This window comes from Saimiri boliviensis, chromosome 2 (genome assembly GCF_048565385.1).
Source record: "Saimiri boliviensis isolate mSaiBol1 chromosome 2, mSaiBol1.pri, whole genome shotgun sequence".
Classification (NCBI taxonomy): domain Eukaryota; kingdom Metazoa; phylum Chordata; class Mammalia; order Primates; family Cebidae; genus Saimiri; species Saimiri boliviensis.
The window spans coordinates 29655930-29674007 of record NC_133450.1 but is presented as its reverse complement, the minus strand read 5'-3'; the positions used below and the strand labels follow the sequence as shown (position 1 = coordinate 29674007).

Sequence of the window (18078 nt, the reverse complement as noted above, 5' to 3'; positions counted from 1 at the left end):
AAAAAAAAAAAAAAAAAAAAAGGCCAGGCACTGTGGCTCATGCCTGCAATCCCAGCACTTTGGGAAGCCAAGGTGAGTGGATCACCTGAGGTCAGGATTTCAAGACCAGCCTGGCCAACATGGTGAAAACTTGTCTCTACAAAAATACAAAAATTTGCTGGATATGATGGTGGGTGCCTATAATCCCAGCTACTTGAGAGGCTGAGGTGAAAGAATTGTTTGAACCTGGGAGGTGGAGGTTGCAGTGAGCCAAGATCGTGCCATTGTACTCCAGCCTGGGTGAGAGACCGAGACCCCATCTCAAAAAATAAATAAATAAATAAATAAATAAATAAATATTTTTTAGAGATGGAGTCTCCCTATGTTGTTCAGCTGGGCTCGAACTCCTGGTATCTAGTTGTCCCACCTTGGCCTCCCAAAGTGCTAGGATTCCAAACCTGAGCCAGCAGGCCTGGCCAACCTCTCTTTTTCTGTTTCCTCAGTCCCTGCTTTTGGGTATAATAGTAGTATCTATATAACAGGGTTGCTGTGAGAAATAAATGATATATGTAACATTCTTAGAAGTGTTCTTGGCACATAGTAAATGCTCAAAACATGATAATTATTGCTTATTGTTTAGATTTCACCTTAGAATATATTAGGGACCTTGTCTGTTTTGTTCACCACAGAATTTCAGTATCTAAAACAATCTGGTAATTATTAATACTCATAGTATTCTCTTATTTATTTTTCTTTTTCTTTTTTCACCCTGAAGCCCAAGATCAAGTATTCTCTAATTTTTTATTAATTTTTTTGAGATGGAGTTTCACTCTTATTGCCCAAGCTGGAGTGTAGTGGCATGATCTCGGCTCACTGCAACCTCTGCCTCCCGGGTTCAAGCAATTCTCTTGCCTCAGCCTCCCAAGTAGCTGGGATTACAGGCCAAAATTAGTCACCACTATGCCCAGCTAATTTTGTATTTTTAATAGAGACGGGGTTTTTCCATGTTGGTCAGGCTGGTCTTGAACGCCTGACCTCAGGTGATCCACCCGCCTTGGCCTCTTGAAGTGCTGGGATTACAGGCATGAGCCACTGTGCTTGGCCAGTTTGCTCATAGTATTTTTTAAACTGACCAAGCACTTCTAATTTTTATTTTCTATACCAGGTAAAAAAGAGATTAAGATTAGGGTTGAGTAGAGGGAGAAGCTACTGTGAACAGCCTAGTCCTGAGGGCTTCCATTCCTGAATGAATAAACGAAGGACTCTCATTTCAATGCATTCAGCAGAAATTCCTCCCAGCTCTGCTTTCCCATAGTGAATTTTCTCCCCTATTTATATGTCATATTGCTTCCTTAAATGGGGAAGTGGAGGGGTACCCTAAGGTTCCTGTGTTGGCTCCTCCACCAGTGCTTGGAGTTCTTCTTTCGGGTCATGGGGACAGGAGTTTTTTATTTGACATTCTAAAATAAATACTTTTTGATGAGTAAAATTTGCTGTTAGAGGCATAACTTTTAAGCAGCCCATTTTCTTTTTTAGCACCGACTAGAACAAGAGGCTGAAAAGAAGATAGTAATGCTGGCAGAGAGAGCCCACCATGAGGCTATTGTGTAAGAGAATGCTGCCTCTTTTCTGACTCTGATAGCTCTCTTACCTCTTTGCTGGTCTCTTTTCTTCTTACCTTCTTTTTTTTTTTTTTTTTTGAGACAGAGTTTCGCTCTTGTTACCCAGGCTGGAGTGCAATGGCGCGATCTCGGCTCACCGCAACCTCCGCCTCCTAGGTTCAGGCAATTCTCCTGCCTCAGCCTCCTGAGTAGCTGGGATTACAGGCACGCGCCACCATGCCCAGCTACTTTTTTGTATTTTTAGTAGAGACGGGATTTCACTATGTTGACCGGGATGGTCTCGATCTCTCGACCTCGTGATCCACCCGCCTCGGCCTCCCAAAGTGCTGGGATTACAGGCTTGAGCCACCGCGCCTGGCCTTCTTCTTACCTTCTTATCTTCCCCTCGATGTCCTGGCTTGCTTGCTTCAAATTTTCTGGTCTACTCTCCCTCACTGTTCCTTTCTTTTCGTGTACTCCCCCCACTTTTTCCTCCACTCTTTCTGTGGCAGGATGGTGTGGTGGAAAGAACTGGGCTTTGAACTTGCTTGCTTATTTATTTATCTATTTATTGACATGCAGTCTCGCCCTGTCACCCAGGCTGGAGTGCAGCAGCATGATCTCGGCTCACTGCAACCTCCACCTCCTGAGTTCAGGCGATTCTTATGTCTCAGTCTCCTGACTGGCTGGGATTAGAGACACCCACCATCATGCCTGGCTAATTTTTATATTTTTAGTAGATATGGGGTTTTGCCATGTTGGCCAGGCTAGTCTCGAATTCCTGACTTCAAGTCATTCAGCCACCTCAGCCTCCCAAAATGGTAGGATTACAGGCATGATCCAGTGTGCCAAGCCTGAACTTGACTTTGGTTTTGAACATGTATATTAACTAATCATAGGAAGATTTCTTACCCTTTTTCTATTTTTTTTTTTTTTTTGAGATGGAGTCTCATTCTGTTGCCAGGCTGGAGTGCAGTGGCACGATCTTGGCTCACCACAACCTCCAGCTCCCTGGTTCAAGTGATCCTCCTGCCTTAGCCTGCCAAGTAGCTGGGACTACAGGCGTGTACCACCACACCCAGCTAATTTTTGTATTTTTAAAGTAGAGATGGGGTTTTACCATGTTGGCCAGGATGGTCTCGATCTCTTGACCCTGTGATTCGCAGGCCTCGGCCTCCCAAAGTGCTGGGATTACAGGTGTGAGCCGCCGCACCCGGCCTTTTTTGTTTGTTTGTTTTTGAGACAAGGTCCAGCTCTGTCACCCAGGCTGGAGTACATTGGTGCAATCATGGTTCACTGCATTCTCCGCCTCCTGGGCTTAAGTGTTTCTTCCACCTCAGCCTCCATAGCTGGGACTACAGGTATATGCCACTATACCCAGCTAATTTTTGTGTTCTTTTTAGAGACAGTTTTGCCATGTTGCCCAGGCTGGTCTCGAACTCCTGGGCTCAAGCAATCCACCCGCCTTGGCCTCTCCAAGTGTTGGAATTACAGGTGTAAGTCACTGTGCCAAGATAGATTTCTTAACTTTCTTGAAGTTAAATTTCTTCATCTAAAAGTAGGGCTAATTTACTTCTCCCAGTAATCTGAGTTTATAAAAGTAAATAAATAATAAAACCAGGGCTAATAATAGCAGTCTTGCAGGGTTGTCATGAGGTATGTTAGTGGAAGTACTTCTAACTCTCAGGACTTAATGGTTTATTTCTTGCTCATGGAACAATCAGTCCAACGTGGGTCTGGCAGCTCTCTTCCAGGGTTGATTCAGGAACCTGGTTACTTCCTTCTTTCTCCTCTGCCATGTTGGGGTTTTTCATGTCCAGTCATGTGCACAGGAAAGAGCATGGGAGACTCATACCTGCTCTTAACTGCCTTGGATTAGAAGTAACATCTTTTTTTCACTTTATTTATTTAGTTTTAAGACAGGGTCTCACTCTGTCACTCAGGTGACATTCACGTTGCGTTCATGGCTCACTGCTGTAGCTTTGACTTCTTGGGCTCAAGTGGTCCTCCTTCCTCATCTTCCTGAGTAGCTGGGACAGATTACAGGTGCAAACCACCATATCCGGCTAATTTTTTAGATTTTTCTGTAGAGATAGGGTCTCACTATGTTGCCTAGGCTGGTCTTAAATTCCTATGCTCCAGTGATCCTCCTGTCTCAGCCTCTCAAAGTGCTGGGATTATAGATCTGAGCCACCGCTTTCGGCCCTTTTCAATTTTTTATTGGGTGAGAACTTAATTACAAGATTGCCTTAGGGGTAGATGAGTATCAAAAAAAAAAAAAAAAAGATCTCCACCTCTTTTGAGTACCTACCATAAGCTAAATAAGTATAAGTGGTGGTCACTATTGCTAATATTGGGGGGTGCAGGTGGTAAAGCAATTATTTTTCTATTTCTATATCTAAAAGTTAGGCCTGTGTTTTGAGATCTTATATCTATTTCAGGCAATTGAACGATGCTGGAAGAAATGTTTTTAAAGAGAATGTTTATCTCCAGAAAGCTCTGGCATATCACCTGAAGGAAGCTGACACTCTACAAAAAAACTCCCAGAAGTTGCAAGAGAGTCATACTTTACTTTTACATCAAAAGGTTCCCTCTCATTCAGACTTTGTTTACTTTTTTTTTTTAAGGATTGAGTTGGTAAATACCAAAAATTGAGTATAATAATGACATATAACGACAATGAGACCATTTTTCTTCTGTCTGGATGGTGCACTTTTTTTTTTTTTTAAATCTGAAAAGGTTAATCTTATAATGCTTATAAGAAGCATTAGACTCAACTTTATAAAGAATATATCAGAAACATAAATATGACCCTTGCCCTCCTTAGAATATTTATTTTTCTTTGCTTAGAATTGGTCTCTGAATCACTTAGGAATACATTTAGTTGTGAGTAACAGTCCTAACATCAGTGGCATCACCACACAAGGGTTTATTCTTTCACCTAAAGGAGGCCTGGAGGTAAACAATCCAGAGCAGGAATCGTAGCACCACAAAGGGAATAGACTCTCAGCTTCCTTAACTCTAATCTGCAACACATGGCTTACATCCTCAAACTCACCTCACAACCCAAGGGGGCTGCTGGAGCTCTAACCATTCCTTTAAATAGCAGGAAGGAAGAAAAGAAGAAAAAAGTGTGCCTCTTTAAGAGGTCTTCCTGGAAGTCCTACACATATTTCCAGTTAGATCTTATTGACTAGAAAATGGCTATGCTGAACCTGAAGGGAGACTGGGAATTTTCAGCTGGACTTACTGCCTTTCTGAATGAAGTTGGGGTTTTATTACTAAGGAGGAAAGGGAAAATAGATATTGGGATAGGCAAGAAGGAGATGCCACAGTTTCCAATATAGTTATTAATGTTTTACTGTATAGTTATATATATATATATAGTTGTTGTTTGTTTGTTTGTTTGTTTGTTTGAGATGGAGTCTCACTTTGTCACCCAGGCTGGAATGCAATGGCATGATCTCGGCTCACTGCAACCACCATCTCCTGGGTTTAAGTGATTCTCCTGACTCAGCCTCCCGAGTAGCTGGGAATACAGGTGTGGTGGCACATGCCTGTAGTCCCAGCTACTTGGGAAGCTGAAGTAGGAGAATTGCTTGAACCCAGGAGTTGGAGGTTGCAGTGTGTTGAGATCACGCCATTGCACTCCAGCCTGAATGACAGAGAAGACTCCGTCTCAAAAAAAACTCACCTCTCTCATTCTGTTTTTAGGAGATCAATGATCTGTTGGTTAAGGAAAAGATTATGCAACTTATCCAGCAGAAATCACAAATCCAAACCCTTCAGAAGAAGGTACTAAGCTTGGAGACTGCTCTGAGTCACATGACCAAAGAGTTTGAGAGTGAAGTTTTAAAACTGCAGCAACGAGCAATGATAGAGAACCGAGCGAGTCAGGTAGAAATTGATAAGCTGCAGCACCTTCTTCGGATGAAGGACAGGGAAATGAATCATGTGAAGAAGCTGGCCAAGAACATACTGGATGAGAGAACAGAAGTGGAAAGATTCTTTTTAGATGCTCTACACCAAGTGAAGCAACAGATCCTAGTTAGCAGGAAGCATTATAAGCAGATAGCACAAGCTGCTTTCAATTTAAAAATGAGAGCAGCATGTGCAGGAAGAACAGAATATCCCAAAATCAGAACATTTGATGGCAGAGAGCACAGCACCAATAGCGTGAATCAGGATCTTCTGGAGGCTGAAAAATGGTACTAGTAATAATTTATTATCTTTTTTTGCTGCTATTTTTGTGTCCTTTACAGAAATAAGTCTGAAAAGTTTATAATTATTGAATAGATTGATCTGTAGGTTACTTGAGGACAGGAACTGACTTACTCATCTTTGTAATCTCTATGCTTAGCATAGCTTGTGGGACTTTGGATGTATTCTTAGTACATTCCCCTCTGCCTCATGATAGAAGTCTTGTTACAGAGACTATTAGTCTCATAGGTTGTTATATATGAGATATATAAGGTCATTATATATCTTTTCACTTGTTCCTTTGTTTCCTGTAAATAGGAAATGTGTTAAAAAAGCCTGATTAGATTCAGGTTAAACTTTTTTTATATTTAAGAGACAGGGTCTCACTATGTTGCTCAGGCTGGTCTTGAACTCCTGGCCTCAAGTGATCCTCCTGCCTCAGTCTCTCAAAGTGATAGAATTACAGGCATGAGTCACTGCACCCAGCCACGTTAAACATTTTTGATGAGCATACTTTGAGAAATATGTTGTACTGTTTTCTTTACTGTCCTGAGATGACATTCATAGGTAATAATATCTATCCATATAATTTTTAAAAATCAATACAACAAATTATTTGTAGGCCAGGCACACAGTGGCTTACGTCTGTAATCCCAGCACTTTGGGAGACTGAGTTGGGTGGATCACTTGAGGCCAGGAGTTGAAGACCAGCCTGGCCAACATGATGAAACCCTGTCCCACTAAAAATACAAAAATTAGGCTGAGCCCGGTGGCTCACGCCTGTAATCCCAGCACTTTGGGAGGCCAAGGCAGGTGGATTACCTGAGGTCAGGAGTTCGGGACCATCTGGGTCAACATGGTGAAACCCTGTCTTTACTAAAAATACAAAATTAGTGGGGTGTGGTGGCACATGCCTGTAATCCCAGCTACTCAGGAGGCTGAGGCAGGAGAATTGCTTGAACCCAGGAGGTGGAGGTTGTGGTGAGCTGAGATCAGGCCATTGGACTCCAGCCTAGCAACAAGTGCAAAACTTTGTCTCAAAAAAATGCCCAAACTAGAATTTGCTTCTTGTCATATTCAGAAATCTATAATACTACTACTGTTACCAAGTGATTTGCTGTCGTCTCTTTTTAATTTAATACATCAAGTAAGTTGAGTCCCTACCACATATAAGGCAGTTTTTTTTTAAAATCCTTTTGTTCACAGAATATTAAGTGTTATAAATTTTCAGAGGAAGGAATGATTCTCTATATTGTTACTGCAGTAACTGTACTCTTCCTTCTCTTGTGTTCTATGTGACATTTTTGCTACTGACTGCCTTAACACTTTAGCCTTAGGGTCCTATTGTCTCTATCTGCAGGGCAGAAATGGTGGTTAAAATATTATATAATCTATTTAAATGGTAGATTGGAAAAGGACAGTTGAAGTATATGGTAATCGGCTGGGTGTGGTGGCTCATGCCTGTAATTCCAGCACTTTGGGAGGCTGAGCCAAGAGGATCATTTGAGTCTAGTAATTAAAGACCAGCCTGGGCAACACAGACTCCACCTCTACAAAAAAACTAAACAAAATGTAGCCTGGCATGATGATGTGCATCTGTGGTCCTATCTACTCAGGAGGCTGAGATGGGAGGATCACTTGAGCCCAGGATTTCGAGGGTGCTGTGAGCCATGATGGCGCCACACTGTACTCCAGCCTGGCAACAGAGTGAGACCTTGTCTCAAAAAATAATAATAATAAATAATTTTTTAAAAATGAAGTACATGGTAATCATAAGATGAAATCTAGACTTTTTTACTTTTTTGAGACAGGATCTTTGTTGCCCAGGCTGGAATGTGTCATCATGGCTCACTGTAGCCTTCAACTCCTGGGCTCAAGCCATCCTCCCATCTTAGCGCCCCAAGTAGCTAGGACTATAGGCATATGCCACCATGTCAGGCTAATTTTTAAATTATTTTTATAGAGAAAAGGGTTTCACTATGTTGCCCAGGCTGGTCTTGAACTCCTTGCCTCAAGCTAGTCTCCCACCTCGGCCTCCCAAAGCTCCAGGATTACATAGGTGTGGGCCACCGAACCTGGCCAAAACCTAAACTTTTTTTTTTTTTTTTTTTGAGACGGAGTTTCGCTCTTGTTACCCAGGCTGGAGTGCAATGGCAGGATCTCGGCTCACCGCAACCTCCGCCTCCTGGATTCAAGCAGTTCTCCTGCCTCAGCCTCCTGAGTAGCTGAGATTACAGGCACGCGCCACCATGCCCAGCTAATTTTTTGTATTTTTAGTAGAGACGGGGTTCCACCATGTTGACCAGTATATGGTCTCGATCTCTTGACCTTGTGATCCACCCGCCTCGGCCTCCCAAAGTGCTGGGATTACAGGCTTGAGCCACCGCGCCCGGCCTTTTTTTTTTTTTTTTTAAATGGAGTCTTGCTCTGTCACCTAGGCTGGAGTGCAGTGGTGCATGCAGTCTTGGCTTACTGCAGCCCAAAACCTAAACTTGTATTTTTTATTTTAAAAAATTAAAAAATTTTTTTTCTCTCTCTTATTTTTTAATGGCGATGAGGTCTTGCTGTGTTGCCCAGGCTGGTCTTAAAATTCTAGCCTCAGGTGATCCTCTCATTTCAGCCTCCTGAAGTGCTGGGATTACAGGCATGAGCCACCACACCTGGCACCAAAACCTAAACTTAAAACAAAAACAGTGTGTTTAAAGAAAAAAAGGAAAAAAAGGAAAGAAAAAAAACTAGCCCAATTGACCTAGATGCAAAAAATATTTTTTACAGTATCAGAACTCTACATGTTAGCTTTTATAAACTGAAAGTTAGACTGTGAATCCTCTGGGAAAGTTATAGTGTAGATAGAGCCCTGTCTGGAAAGTTTACCTGTACTTTTGTTTGAAGGTAAGAAAATAGACTACATAAGTTATATGTTATTTTTAAAATTTGGTTACTCTGTTTTCACAGTAAACTATTTAATACAAAAAGAAATGTTAATGGAAAACACATCAGTAATTTCACCAAACAACTTTTTTTTTCCTTGTTCCCTTTGTCTGTGTGTATCTCTAGATACATAATGTGACATTACAGTTTTCTTTTTTTTTTTTTGAGACACAATCTCGCTTTGTCTCCCAGGCTGGAGTGCAGTGGTTTAATCTCTGCTCACTGCAACCTCTACCTCCCAGGTTCAAGTAATTCTCCTGCCTCAATCTCCTGATTAGCTGGAATTACAGGCATGTGGCACCACACCCAGCTAATTTTTTTTTTTTTTTTTTTTTTTTTTTTTGAGACAGAATCTCACTCTGTCGCCAGGTTGGAGTGCAGTGATGCAATCTCGGCTCACTGCAACCTCTGCCTCCCGGGTTCAAGCGATTCTCCTGCCTCAACCTCCTGAGTAGTTGGGACTACAGGCATGTACCACCATGCCCAGCTAATTTTTTGTATTGTTAGTAGAGACAGGGTTTCACCATGTTGGCCATGATGGTGTGTCTCCATCTCTTGACCTCATGATCCACCCACCTCAGCCTCCCAAAGTGCTGGGATTACAGGCATGAGCCATCGCTCCCTGCTTCTTCTTCGTTGTTGTTGTTGTTGTTGTTTTTTAATTGAGATGGAGCCGGGCACGGTGGCTCAAGCCTGTAATCCCAGCACTTTGGGAGGCCGAGGCGGGTGGATCACGAGGTCGAGAGATCGAGACCATCCTGGTCAACATGGTGAAACCCCATCTCTACTAAAAATACAAAAAATTAGGTGGGCATGGTGGCGCGTGCCTGTAATCCCAGCTACTCAGGAGGCTGAGGCAGGAGAATTGCCTGAATCCAGGAGGCGGAGGTTGCGGTGAGCTGAGATCGCGCCATTGCACTCCAGCCTGGGTAACGAGAGCAAAAACTCCGTCTCAAAAAAAAAATAATAATAATAAATAAAATTGAGATGGAGTCTCGCTGTCACCCAGTTTGGAAAGCAGTGTAGCAATCTTGGCTCACTGCAGCCTCCATCTCCCAGTTCAAGTGATTTTCCTGCATCAGCCTCCTGAGTATCTGGGATTACAGGCACGTGCCACCATGCCCAACTAATTTTTTTTTGTGTGTGTGTATATATATATATATATGTGTGTGTGTGTGTGTGTGTGTGTGTGTATTTTTTTTTTTTTTTTTTTAAGATTTTGTGTTACTCTGTCACCCAAGCTAGAGTGCAGTGGTGCCATCTCAGCTCACTGCAACCTCAGCTTCCCGAGTAGCTAGGACTACAGGGGCACACCACAACCCAGCTAATTTTTGTGTTTTTGCAGAGACAGGGTTTCACCATTTTGACCAGGATAGTCTTGATCTCTTGACCTTGTCATCTGCCTGCCTTGGCCTCTGAAAGTGCTAGGATTACAGGCGTGAGCCACCACACCTGGCCTAATTTTTGTTAGTAGAGATGGGGTTTCACCATGTTTGGCAGGCTAGTCTCAAACTCCTGACCTCAAGGGATTTACCCGCACTGGCTTCCCAAAATGCTGGGATTATAGGCGTGAGACACCATGCCCAGCCTCCTTAGAGTTTCATATTTTGCTTATTTGCTTAATGTCTGAGCACAAATATTTTTTCATGTTGTTAAAGTTTTTGTCATTTTCATCTTTATGATATGTAACATTTTGGATTGGTTAGTATATTGATATCCTTATCAACTTTATGATTTTGTGATAGACAGTTTGCTTTGTAGTTGTTTCATAATATTCAATTATGGTATGGAATTTATCTTATGATTACACATTATATACTTTTTAAAAAGAAGAGAAGTCTACTTTGGCCATATTTTTCCTTTTCACATTTTTTTTCCTTTGAAATTCTTCAGGACACATATTGAAGGAAATGTGGACATTGGAGATTTGACCTGGGAGCAGAAGGAAAAGGTCTTGAGATTGCTCTTTGCAAAAATGAATGGCTGTGCTTCTAAGTAAGTCCCTATTTCTGCAGTGAAATATCAAGTTGTTATCAAATCTAGAAACCACATAGGAGCACTGAACTTACTCTTCTTACTTAGAACTAAAGGAATGGGAAAGGACCAGAAAATATAAAAAGGCCCTACTGCTTAACTGCTCTAACTCCCAGAGATAAAGAATGGGAGATTAATGAATGAGCATGAAAATGAAAGATGAATTGGAATTAAATGGGGAAGGGAAAGATTCATCTTAGATGTTTAAGGTAATGCTTACTAAGGAGTTACAGTATTGCTCAGCTGAATCAGTGGCAACTGAAGAGAAACAACGATTAAGATTTTATTGGCAAAGGCTGGGTGCGGTGGCTCAAGCCTGTAATCCCAGCACTTTGGGAGGCCGAGGCGGGTGGATCATGAGGTCGAGAGATTGAGACCATCCTGGTCAACATGGTGAAACCCCGTCTCTACTAAAAATACAAAAAATTAGCTGGGCATGGTGGCGCGTGCCTGTAATCCCAGCTACTCAGGAGGCTGAGGCAGGAGAATTGCCTGAACCCAGGAGGCGGAGGTTGCGGTGAGCCCAGATGGTGCCACTGCACTCCAGCCTGGGTAACAAGAGCGAAACTCCGTCTCAAAAAAAAAAAAAAAAAGATTTTATTGGTTTGCAAAGTAAATATATATATATATATATATACACACATATGTATATACATATACACATATATGTGTGTATGTGTATATATATATATATTTTGAGACAAGGTCTCACTCTTTCACCCAGGGCAGAGTACAGTGGCACAATCACACCTCTACTTCCCAGGCTCAAGTGATCCTCCCACCTCTGCCTACTGAGTAACTGGGACTACAGGCACGTGCCACAATGCCCGCCTGGCTAATTTTTTTTTTTTTTTTTTTGGAAAGGAGTCTTGGCCGGACGCGGTGGCTCAAGCCTATAATCCCAACACTTTGGGAGGCCAAGGCGGGTGGATCACGAGGTCGATTGATCGAGACCATCCTGGTCAACCTGGTGAAACCCCGTCTCTACTAAAAATACAAAAAAATTAGCTGGGCATGGTGGCACGTGCCTGTAATCCCAGCTACTCAGGAGGCTGAGGCAGGAGAATTGCCTGAACCCAGGAGGCAGAGGTTGCGGTGAGCCGAGATTGCGCCATTGCACTCCAGCCTGGGTAACAAGAGCGAAAACTCTGTCTCAAAAAAAAAAAAAAAAGAAAAGGAGTCTCACTCTGTTGCCCAGGCTGGAGTGCAGTGGTGTACTCTCAGCTCACTGCAACCTCCCCCTGCCAGGTTCAAGTGATTCTCACGCCTCAGCCTCCTGAGTAGCTGGGATTACCGGTACCTGCCACCATGCCCAGCTAATTTTTCTATTTTTGGTAGAGATGGGGTTTCACCATGTTGACCAGGCCAGTCTCGAACTCCTGACCTGAGGTGACCCACCTGCCTTGGCCTCCCAAACTGCTGGGATTACAGGCATGAGCCACTGTGCCCGGCTCTAATTACGTAATTTTAGTAGAGATGGGGTTTCACCATGTTGGCTGGGCTGGTCTCAGACTCCTGACCTCAGGTGATCCACTTTCCTTGGCTTCCCAAAGTGCTGGGATTACAGGCATGAGCTACTGCACCTGGCCATTTGTATATTTTAAAATAGATAAAAGAGTGTAATTGGATTGTAACACAAAGTGTAAATGCTTGAAGGGTTGGATACCTCATTCTCCATGATGTGATTATTTCACATTACATGCCTGTATCAAAACATCTCACATACCCACAAATATATGTACCTACTATCTACCCACGAAAATTAAAAATTTAAAAAAATTTAGATATGAAAAGAAAATATGAAGGCACGAGGAGACACTGCCTCATTATCTTTGTTGACTTTTACCCACCACAGGAAATACAACCAGAGTTCTAGGCCTCCAGTTCCGGATTATGTTGTTTCTGACAGTGGAGAAACAAAGGAATTTGGGTAAGAGCTCTCTTGCTAAAGTAATGAACATGAGCCCAACACGATGATTCTTGTGGTCATCTTGAATGTGCTAATTGAATGAAAGTACTATGACAAGTCTGTTACTCTAAACCAGTTTTTGTGTTTGTAGAGTTGTTGACAGCTCTGTTATTTTGTCATTATTGCAGGGATGAAAGTAAGCTTCAAGATCAAACCTTTATCACCCAGCAAGTTCCAATATCAGACTCTTCTGATAAAGTGGTGCTACCCACTATTCCAAAAGGATCTCAAGAGTCTGACACAGTAAGGAGTCTGTATCTAACCAAGCAATACATATTGTTGTCACCTTTCCCCATGTTGCTTCTTGCTAAATGACAGTTATTTTCTCTACTAGTTAAGAGACTTCAGGGATCAGTGGAATGAGTAATTAAATAACATGAGTAGATTAAATGATTTTTTTTTTTTTTAGATGGAGTCTCATTCTGTTGCCCAGGCTGGAGTGCAGTGGTATGATCTCGGCTCACTGCAACCTTTGCCTTCCGGGTTCAAGTGATTCTCCTGCTTCAGCCTTCTGAGTAGCTGGGACTACATGTACATGCCACCACGCCTGGCTAATAGTTTCTATTTTTAGTGGAGACTGTGTTTCACCATGTTAGCCAGGAATAGTCTTGATCTCCTGATCTTGTGATCCGCCCACATCAGCCTCCCAAAGTGCTGGGATTACAGGTGTGAGCCACTGTGCCCGGCCAGATTACATAAATTTTTAAAGCAATATCCACACAAATGTATATTATACAAATGCAAATTTGTGCCTCTTTTAGTGTGGAGATCTATAGGTTGCCTTTTGAAGTAAGCAGCCTAGCCAAAATGTGTACTAATTTTTTATGTAAGAGTAACCAAAGTGACCTTGTTACTGTTGGCTTTGGATCACAGGTGGGAAGTCAAAGTCATTATAACCTAGGGGACAAAGGCTTATAAGGAAATATGAAATGATTTTTTTAAAGCAATGTTTTTCTCTTTAAGAGCTTTTTATTTATAATTTGTTATTCATAATCTATTAGTACAATGTAGAATCTTGAGAAATTTCAAATAAAGCCACATTAGAGCACAAAGAAAATAAAGTACTGAGCTTTTTAGCTGCAATCACATGAATATAACTGATGAGTTTTTTTTTTCATCTAAGAAATAAGAAACTCTCTGAGTAGCAAATAGCTGGCCAGACAAGTTGTTTCTAATTAGAGCAGCACAATTCTGATTAGTGTTTTTGTTTTTTTTTTTTTAAAGTGATTTTCCTTAAATGAAAGGAAGATGTTAGGAGTCTCTGTGACTATATTTAATTCCATTTGGAATTTAGACAATAATGACCTTTGATTCAACCCAGCTTATAGTTGTTGGATTGGATTAAATATCACTACCAGTTGCCAGCTGTGATAAGAGCTAAAACAAGGGGTAGTGTAGTCTCAAAGTATAAATTTCTATTGCCTCATCTTTAGGAAAGAAAAAAAAAAAAAATAGGACCCAGTAGGGTCATAGTGTATTTTATACAAGTTTCAGTCACCTTAAGTGATTGAAGGTTTTGATATACTATCCAGTCAGGTGGTAAGTAATAAGCCTCAAATCCACAGATTACACAATACTTTCAAGGTCTTTTTTTAATCATCCTTAATTCACTGAATAACCTCCATAGAGTAGGTTAGCACTATCCAAGTGCCTAGTAAGGAAGCAGGAAAATAGAAGATTCAACTGTGATGGTACTGCAAAAAGAATCCATTCTGTTCAGCACATGAATTTCTGTTCTGACCTTAAGTTTAGATATAGCAAAGAAACAAAAAGCAGAAAGGTGGCTGGGTTCACTGGCTCACGCCTGTAATCTTGGCACTTTGGGAGGCTTAGGTAGGCAGGTCACCTGAGGTTGGGAGTTTGAGACCAGCCCAACCAACATGAAGAAACCATGTCTCTACTAAAACTACAAAATTAGCCACGTGTGGTGGCACATGCCTATAATCCCAGCTATTTAGGAGGCTGAGGCAGGAGAATTGCTCGAATCTGGGAAGTGGAGGTTGCAGTAAGCCGAGATCACACCATTGCACTCGAGCCTAAGTGACAAGAGTGAAACTCTGGCTCAAAAAACAAAACAAAAAAAAAAGCATAAGACAGTTGTACTGGCAGAAGATGGTCAAAGCATTTTTTTAAACCACTTTACATCATGTAAAGCTCTGAAATTCCTTAGTTCCAGTCAATTGCTCTACATGAAGAGTTCTTTCATTAAAAAGTATCACTAATGAGAAATACAGGCAAGAGAAAAGAATTTATAAACAAGTAATAATATCAGATTAGATTTGCTTAAGGCTGGTGTCTTACCCATTTTCATGGTTGGAACACTCCTTGATTTCTGGACCTATTTTACTTTTGAAATAATTTTCAAATTATTTGCATCTGAATTAATGGCTGAAGCATTAATGATTGCTGAAGAGAACCCTGAAACTTAATACTTAGCACATATAACAAAAAGTTGATTTATCCATTGCTTACCGAGGTACCCTTGAGGATTGATCTTAAGAAGCAGGAGCAGTGATAATGACAGAATTGAATAATGGTCATGAATTACTAGGAAACAAAGTGGCATTGAGCAGAAAAGAAAGAAGCTGTTGCCATAAATTTGGGATACATAAAAATGGATTATATCTTCTATATTGTGGGATAAAAGAGGGGTGTAAGAAAACTTTGTAGGAGGTCTCTCCCAGTGGCATTTATGTAGGGCTTTGTTTAAGGATCAACCAAAAGTAGTGAGTTATTTTATTATTTTTTTTGAGATGGAGTTTCACTCTTGTTACCCAGGCTGCAGTGCAATGGCGTGATCTCGGCTCACTGCAACCTCCACCTCCTGGGTTCAGGCAATTCTGCCTCAACTTCCTGAGTAGCTAGGATTACAGGCACATGCCACCATGCCCAGCTAATGTTTTGTATTTTTAGTAGAGACGGGGTTTCACCATGTTGACCAGGATGGTCTTGATCTCTTGACCTCGTGATCCACCTGCCTCGGCCTCCCAAAGTGCTGGGATTACAGGCTTGAGCCACCGCGCCCGGCCCCAGTAGTGAGTTATTTCTATCCTGTTTCCCCATCTAAGAGTTCTTGCAATTACTGGAACATCATCTTTTCAATTTCTTTTTTTTCTTTTTTTTTTTACTTTTTCAATTTTTTTTTTTTTTTTTTTTTTTTTTTGAGACGGAGTTTTACTCTTGTTACCCAGGCTGGAGTGCAATGGCACGATCTCGGCTCACCGCAACCTCCGCCTCCTGGGTTCAGGCAATTCTCCTGCCTCAGCCTCCTGCGTAGCTGGGATTACAGGCACGTGCCACCATGCCCAGCTAATTTTTTTTTTTGTATTTTTAGTAGAGACGGGGTTTCACCATGTTGACCAGGTTGGTCTCGATCTCTCGACCTTGTGATCCACCCGCCTCGGCCTCCCAAAGTGCTGGGATTACAGGCTTGAGCCACCGCGCCCGGCATTACTTTTTCAATTTTTTAAATAGAGACGGGGTTTCACCATGTTGCCCAGGCTGGTCTTGAACTCCTGGGCTCAAGCAATCTGCCCACCTTGGCCTCCCAAAATGCTGGGATTATAGGCATGAGCCACTGTGCTTGGCCAGAAAATTTTCTTTACATACACTGACTTTTGTCCCCTTCGAGTCATTAGAAAAGGATAATTTTTAGAAATCAGGTTTAAGCACTCATTTCAGATAAGGATTTCATGGTTACAACAGTTACCTCAAAAATAGAAGTATGAAGAGTAAGTGAAAAATCTGGTTTCATATTATACTAGACAGCTCCCTACAGAAACTTTGCAGGGGCTAATAGTCCTGAGGAAGATTTTAGTTAGTATTCCAGTCTCATAGATCTGATCTGAGCAAAGCTGAAAAGTAAATCTGGTCAAAAATAAAGGGAGATTACTCAGGATGGACTGAGTCTTAAACAAACTTGTTTCTAACGGCCCATGGTAGGCATGACAACAGCAGGTGAGGAAAGTGTAGCATCTTCTTCTTTCCATTGAGAAGTAATGGTCTTTAACTGAGTGTAGAATTGGATGCCCTAAGAAAAACAGAAAAAAGGTTAGCATATATTTCTGGGGTTTCATGATTCTTCTTTTAATTAGCTTTTGAAGGAGGTATTATAAAGTGCTACATTCCTAATTGAGTAATGCAACCCAAATCCAATATATTGTTCATAAGGCAGTTTGATCTAAAACATTTAACATAACATCTGGCAGATAGTAAACAATCAAACCTTAGCCATCATTATGCTGAAACTAATCTTTCTTTCTTTTTCTTTCTTGCTTTTTTTTTTTTTTTTTTTTTTTTTTTGAGATGGAATCTTGCTTTGTCACCTAGGCTGGAGTTCAGTGGCATGATCTCAGCTCACTGCAACCTCTGCCTCCTGGATCCAAATGATTCTCCTGCCTCAGCCTCCCAAGTAACTGGGATTACAGGTGCATGCTACCGTGCCTGGCTAATTTTTTGTATGTATTTTTAGTGGGGATGGGGTTTCACCATGTTGGCCAGGCTGGTCTCGAACTCTAGGCCTCAAGTGATCCGCCCTCCGCGGCCTCCCAAAGTGCTGGGATTACAAGTTTGAGCCACTGTGCCCCCGGCTGTAATATAGTAGGCCATTTCTTTCTTTATTTTTTTTTGAGATGGAGTCTCGCTCTGTTGAGCAGGCTGGATGGAGTGCAGTGGCGTGATCTCGGCTCACTGCAACCTCCACCTCCCAGGTTCATGCAGTTCTCCTGCCTCAGCCTTCTGAGTAGCTGGGATTACAGGTATGTGCCACCACACCCAGCTATTTTTGTATTTTTAGTAAAGATGGGGTTGGCCAGTCTGGTCTTGAACTCTTGACCTCAGTTAATCTGTCCGCCTCAGCCTCCCAAAGTGCTGGGATTACAGGCAGAAGCCACTGCTCCCATTTCTGATAATTATCAGAGATCATGAGCTCTATATTGAAGTGGCAAACTCAAACTATCTTACAAATCTAAGTAAAATGTCTGATATACAAATTCACTTCAAATTACCTATGACCTATGAGCCCCAAAATTCAGCTCGCTCTCTATATATAGATAGATATAGTTTATTTTATAAGAGTAGGCTTGAGCAAAAGAGAATGCTTTGTACAGATTTAACAACTATACAGTTACTAGCAAGCTAGAATGATGTTTTACCAGATTACCAGAGTAATTTATAATAATTAAACTGGGGGTTGCAGTCAGGAGCTGTGGCCTATGCCTGTAATCCCAGCACTTTGGGAGGCTGAGGTGGGCGGATCCCTTGAGGCCATGAGCTTGAGACTAGCCTGGCCATCATGGTGAAACCCCATCTGTACTAAAAATACAAAAACAATTAGTGGGCATGGTGGCTGATGCCTGTAATCTC

At 41.8% G+C, this 18078-nt stretch overlaps 2 protein-coding genes across 7 annotated transcripts in view; one reads left to right on the top strand and one right to left on the bottom strand.

Annotated features, from left to right (window-relative positions):
* Window positions 1-18078, top strand: part of BBOF1 (basal body orientation factor 1) — a 53070-nt gene that overhangs the window by 31297 nt on the left and 3695 nt on the right. For 4 of the 6 annotated variants that reach the window (XM_074392991.1, XM_074392989.1, XM_074392988.1 and 1 more), the window contains 6 exons: window positions 1516-1586; window positions 4022-4166; window positions 5295-5788; window positions 10605-10706; window positions 12601-12675; window positions 12843-12964. In XM_074392991.1, the coding sequence (XP_074249092.1) occupies window positions 1516-1586; window positions 4022-4166; window positions 5295-5788; window positions 10605-10706; window positions 12601-12675; window positions 12843-12964 (1009 nt within the window). The remainder of the gene's footprint in view (window positions 1-1515; window positions 1587-4021; window positions 4167-5294; window positions 5789-10604; window positions 10707-12600; window positions 12676-12842; window positions 12965-18078) is intronic. The other 2 variants (XM_039468907.2, XM_074392990.1) reach the window with 2 other exon arrangements.
* The window catches only part of ALDH6A1 (aldehyde dehydrogenase 6 family member A1), a 33630-nt gene continuing 29467 nt past the window's right edge, over window positions 13916-18078 (bottom strand). The window contains exon 12 of the mRNA XM_039468906.2: window positions 13916-16744. Within this exon, the coding sequence (XP_039324840.1) occupies window positions 16640-16744 (105 nt within the window). The 3' untranslated portion in view covers window positions 13916-16639. The remainder of the gene's footprint in view (window positions 16745-18078) is intronic.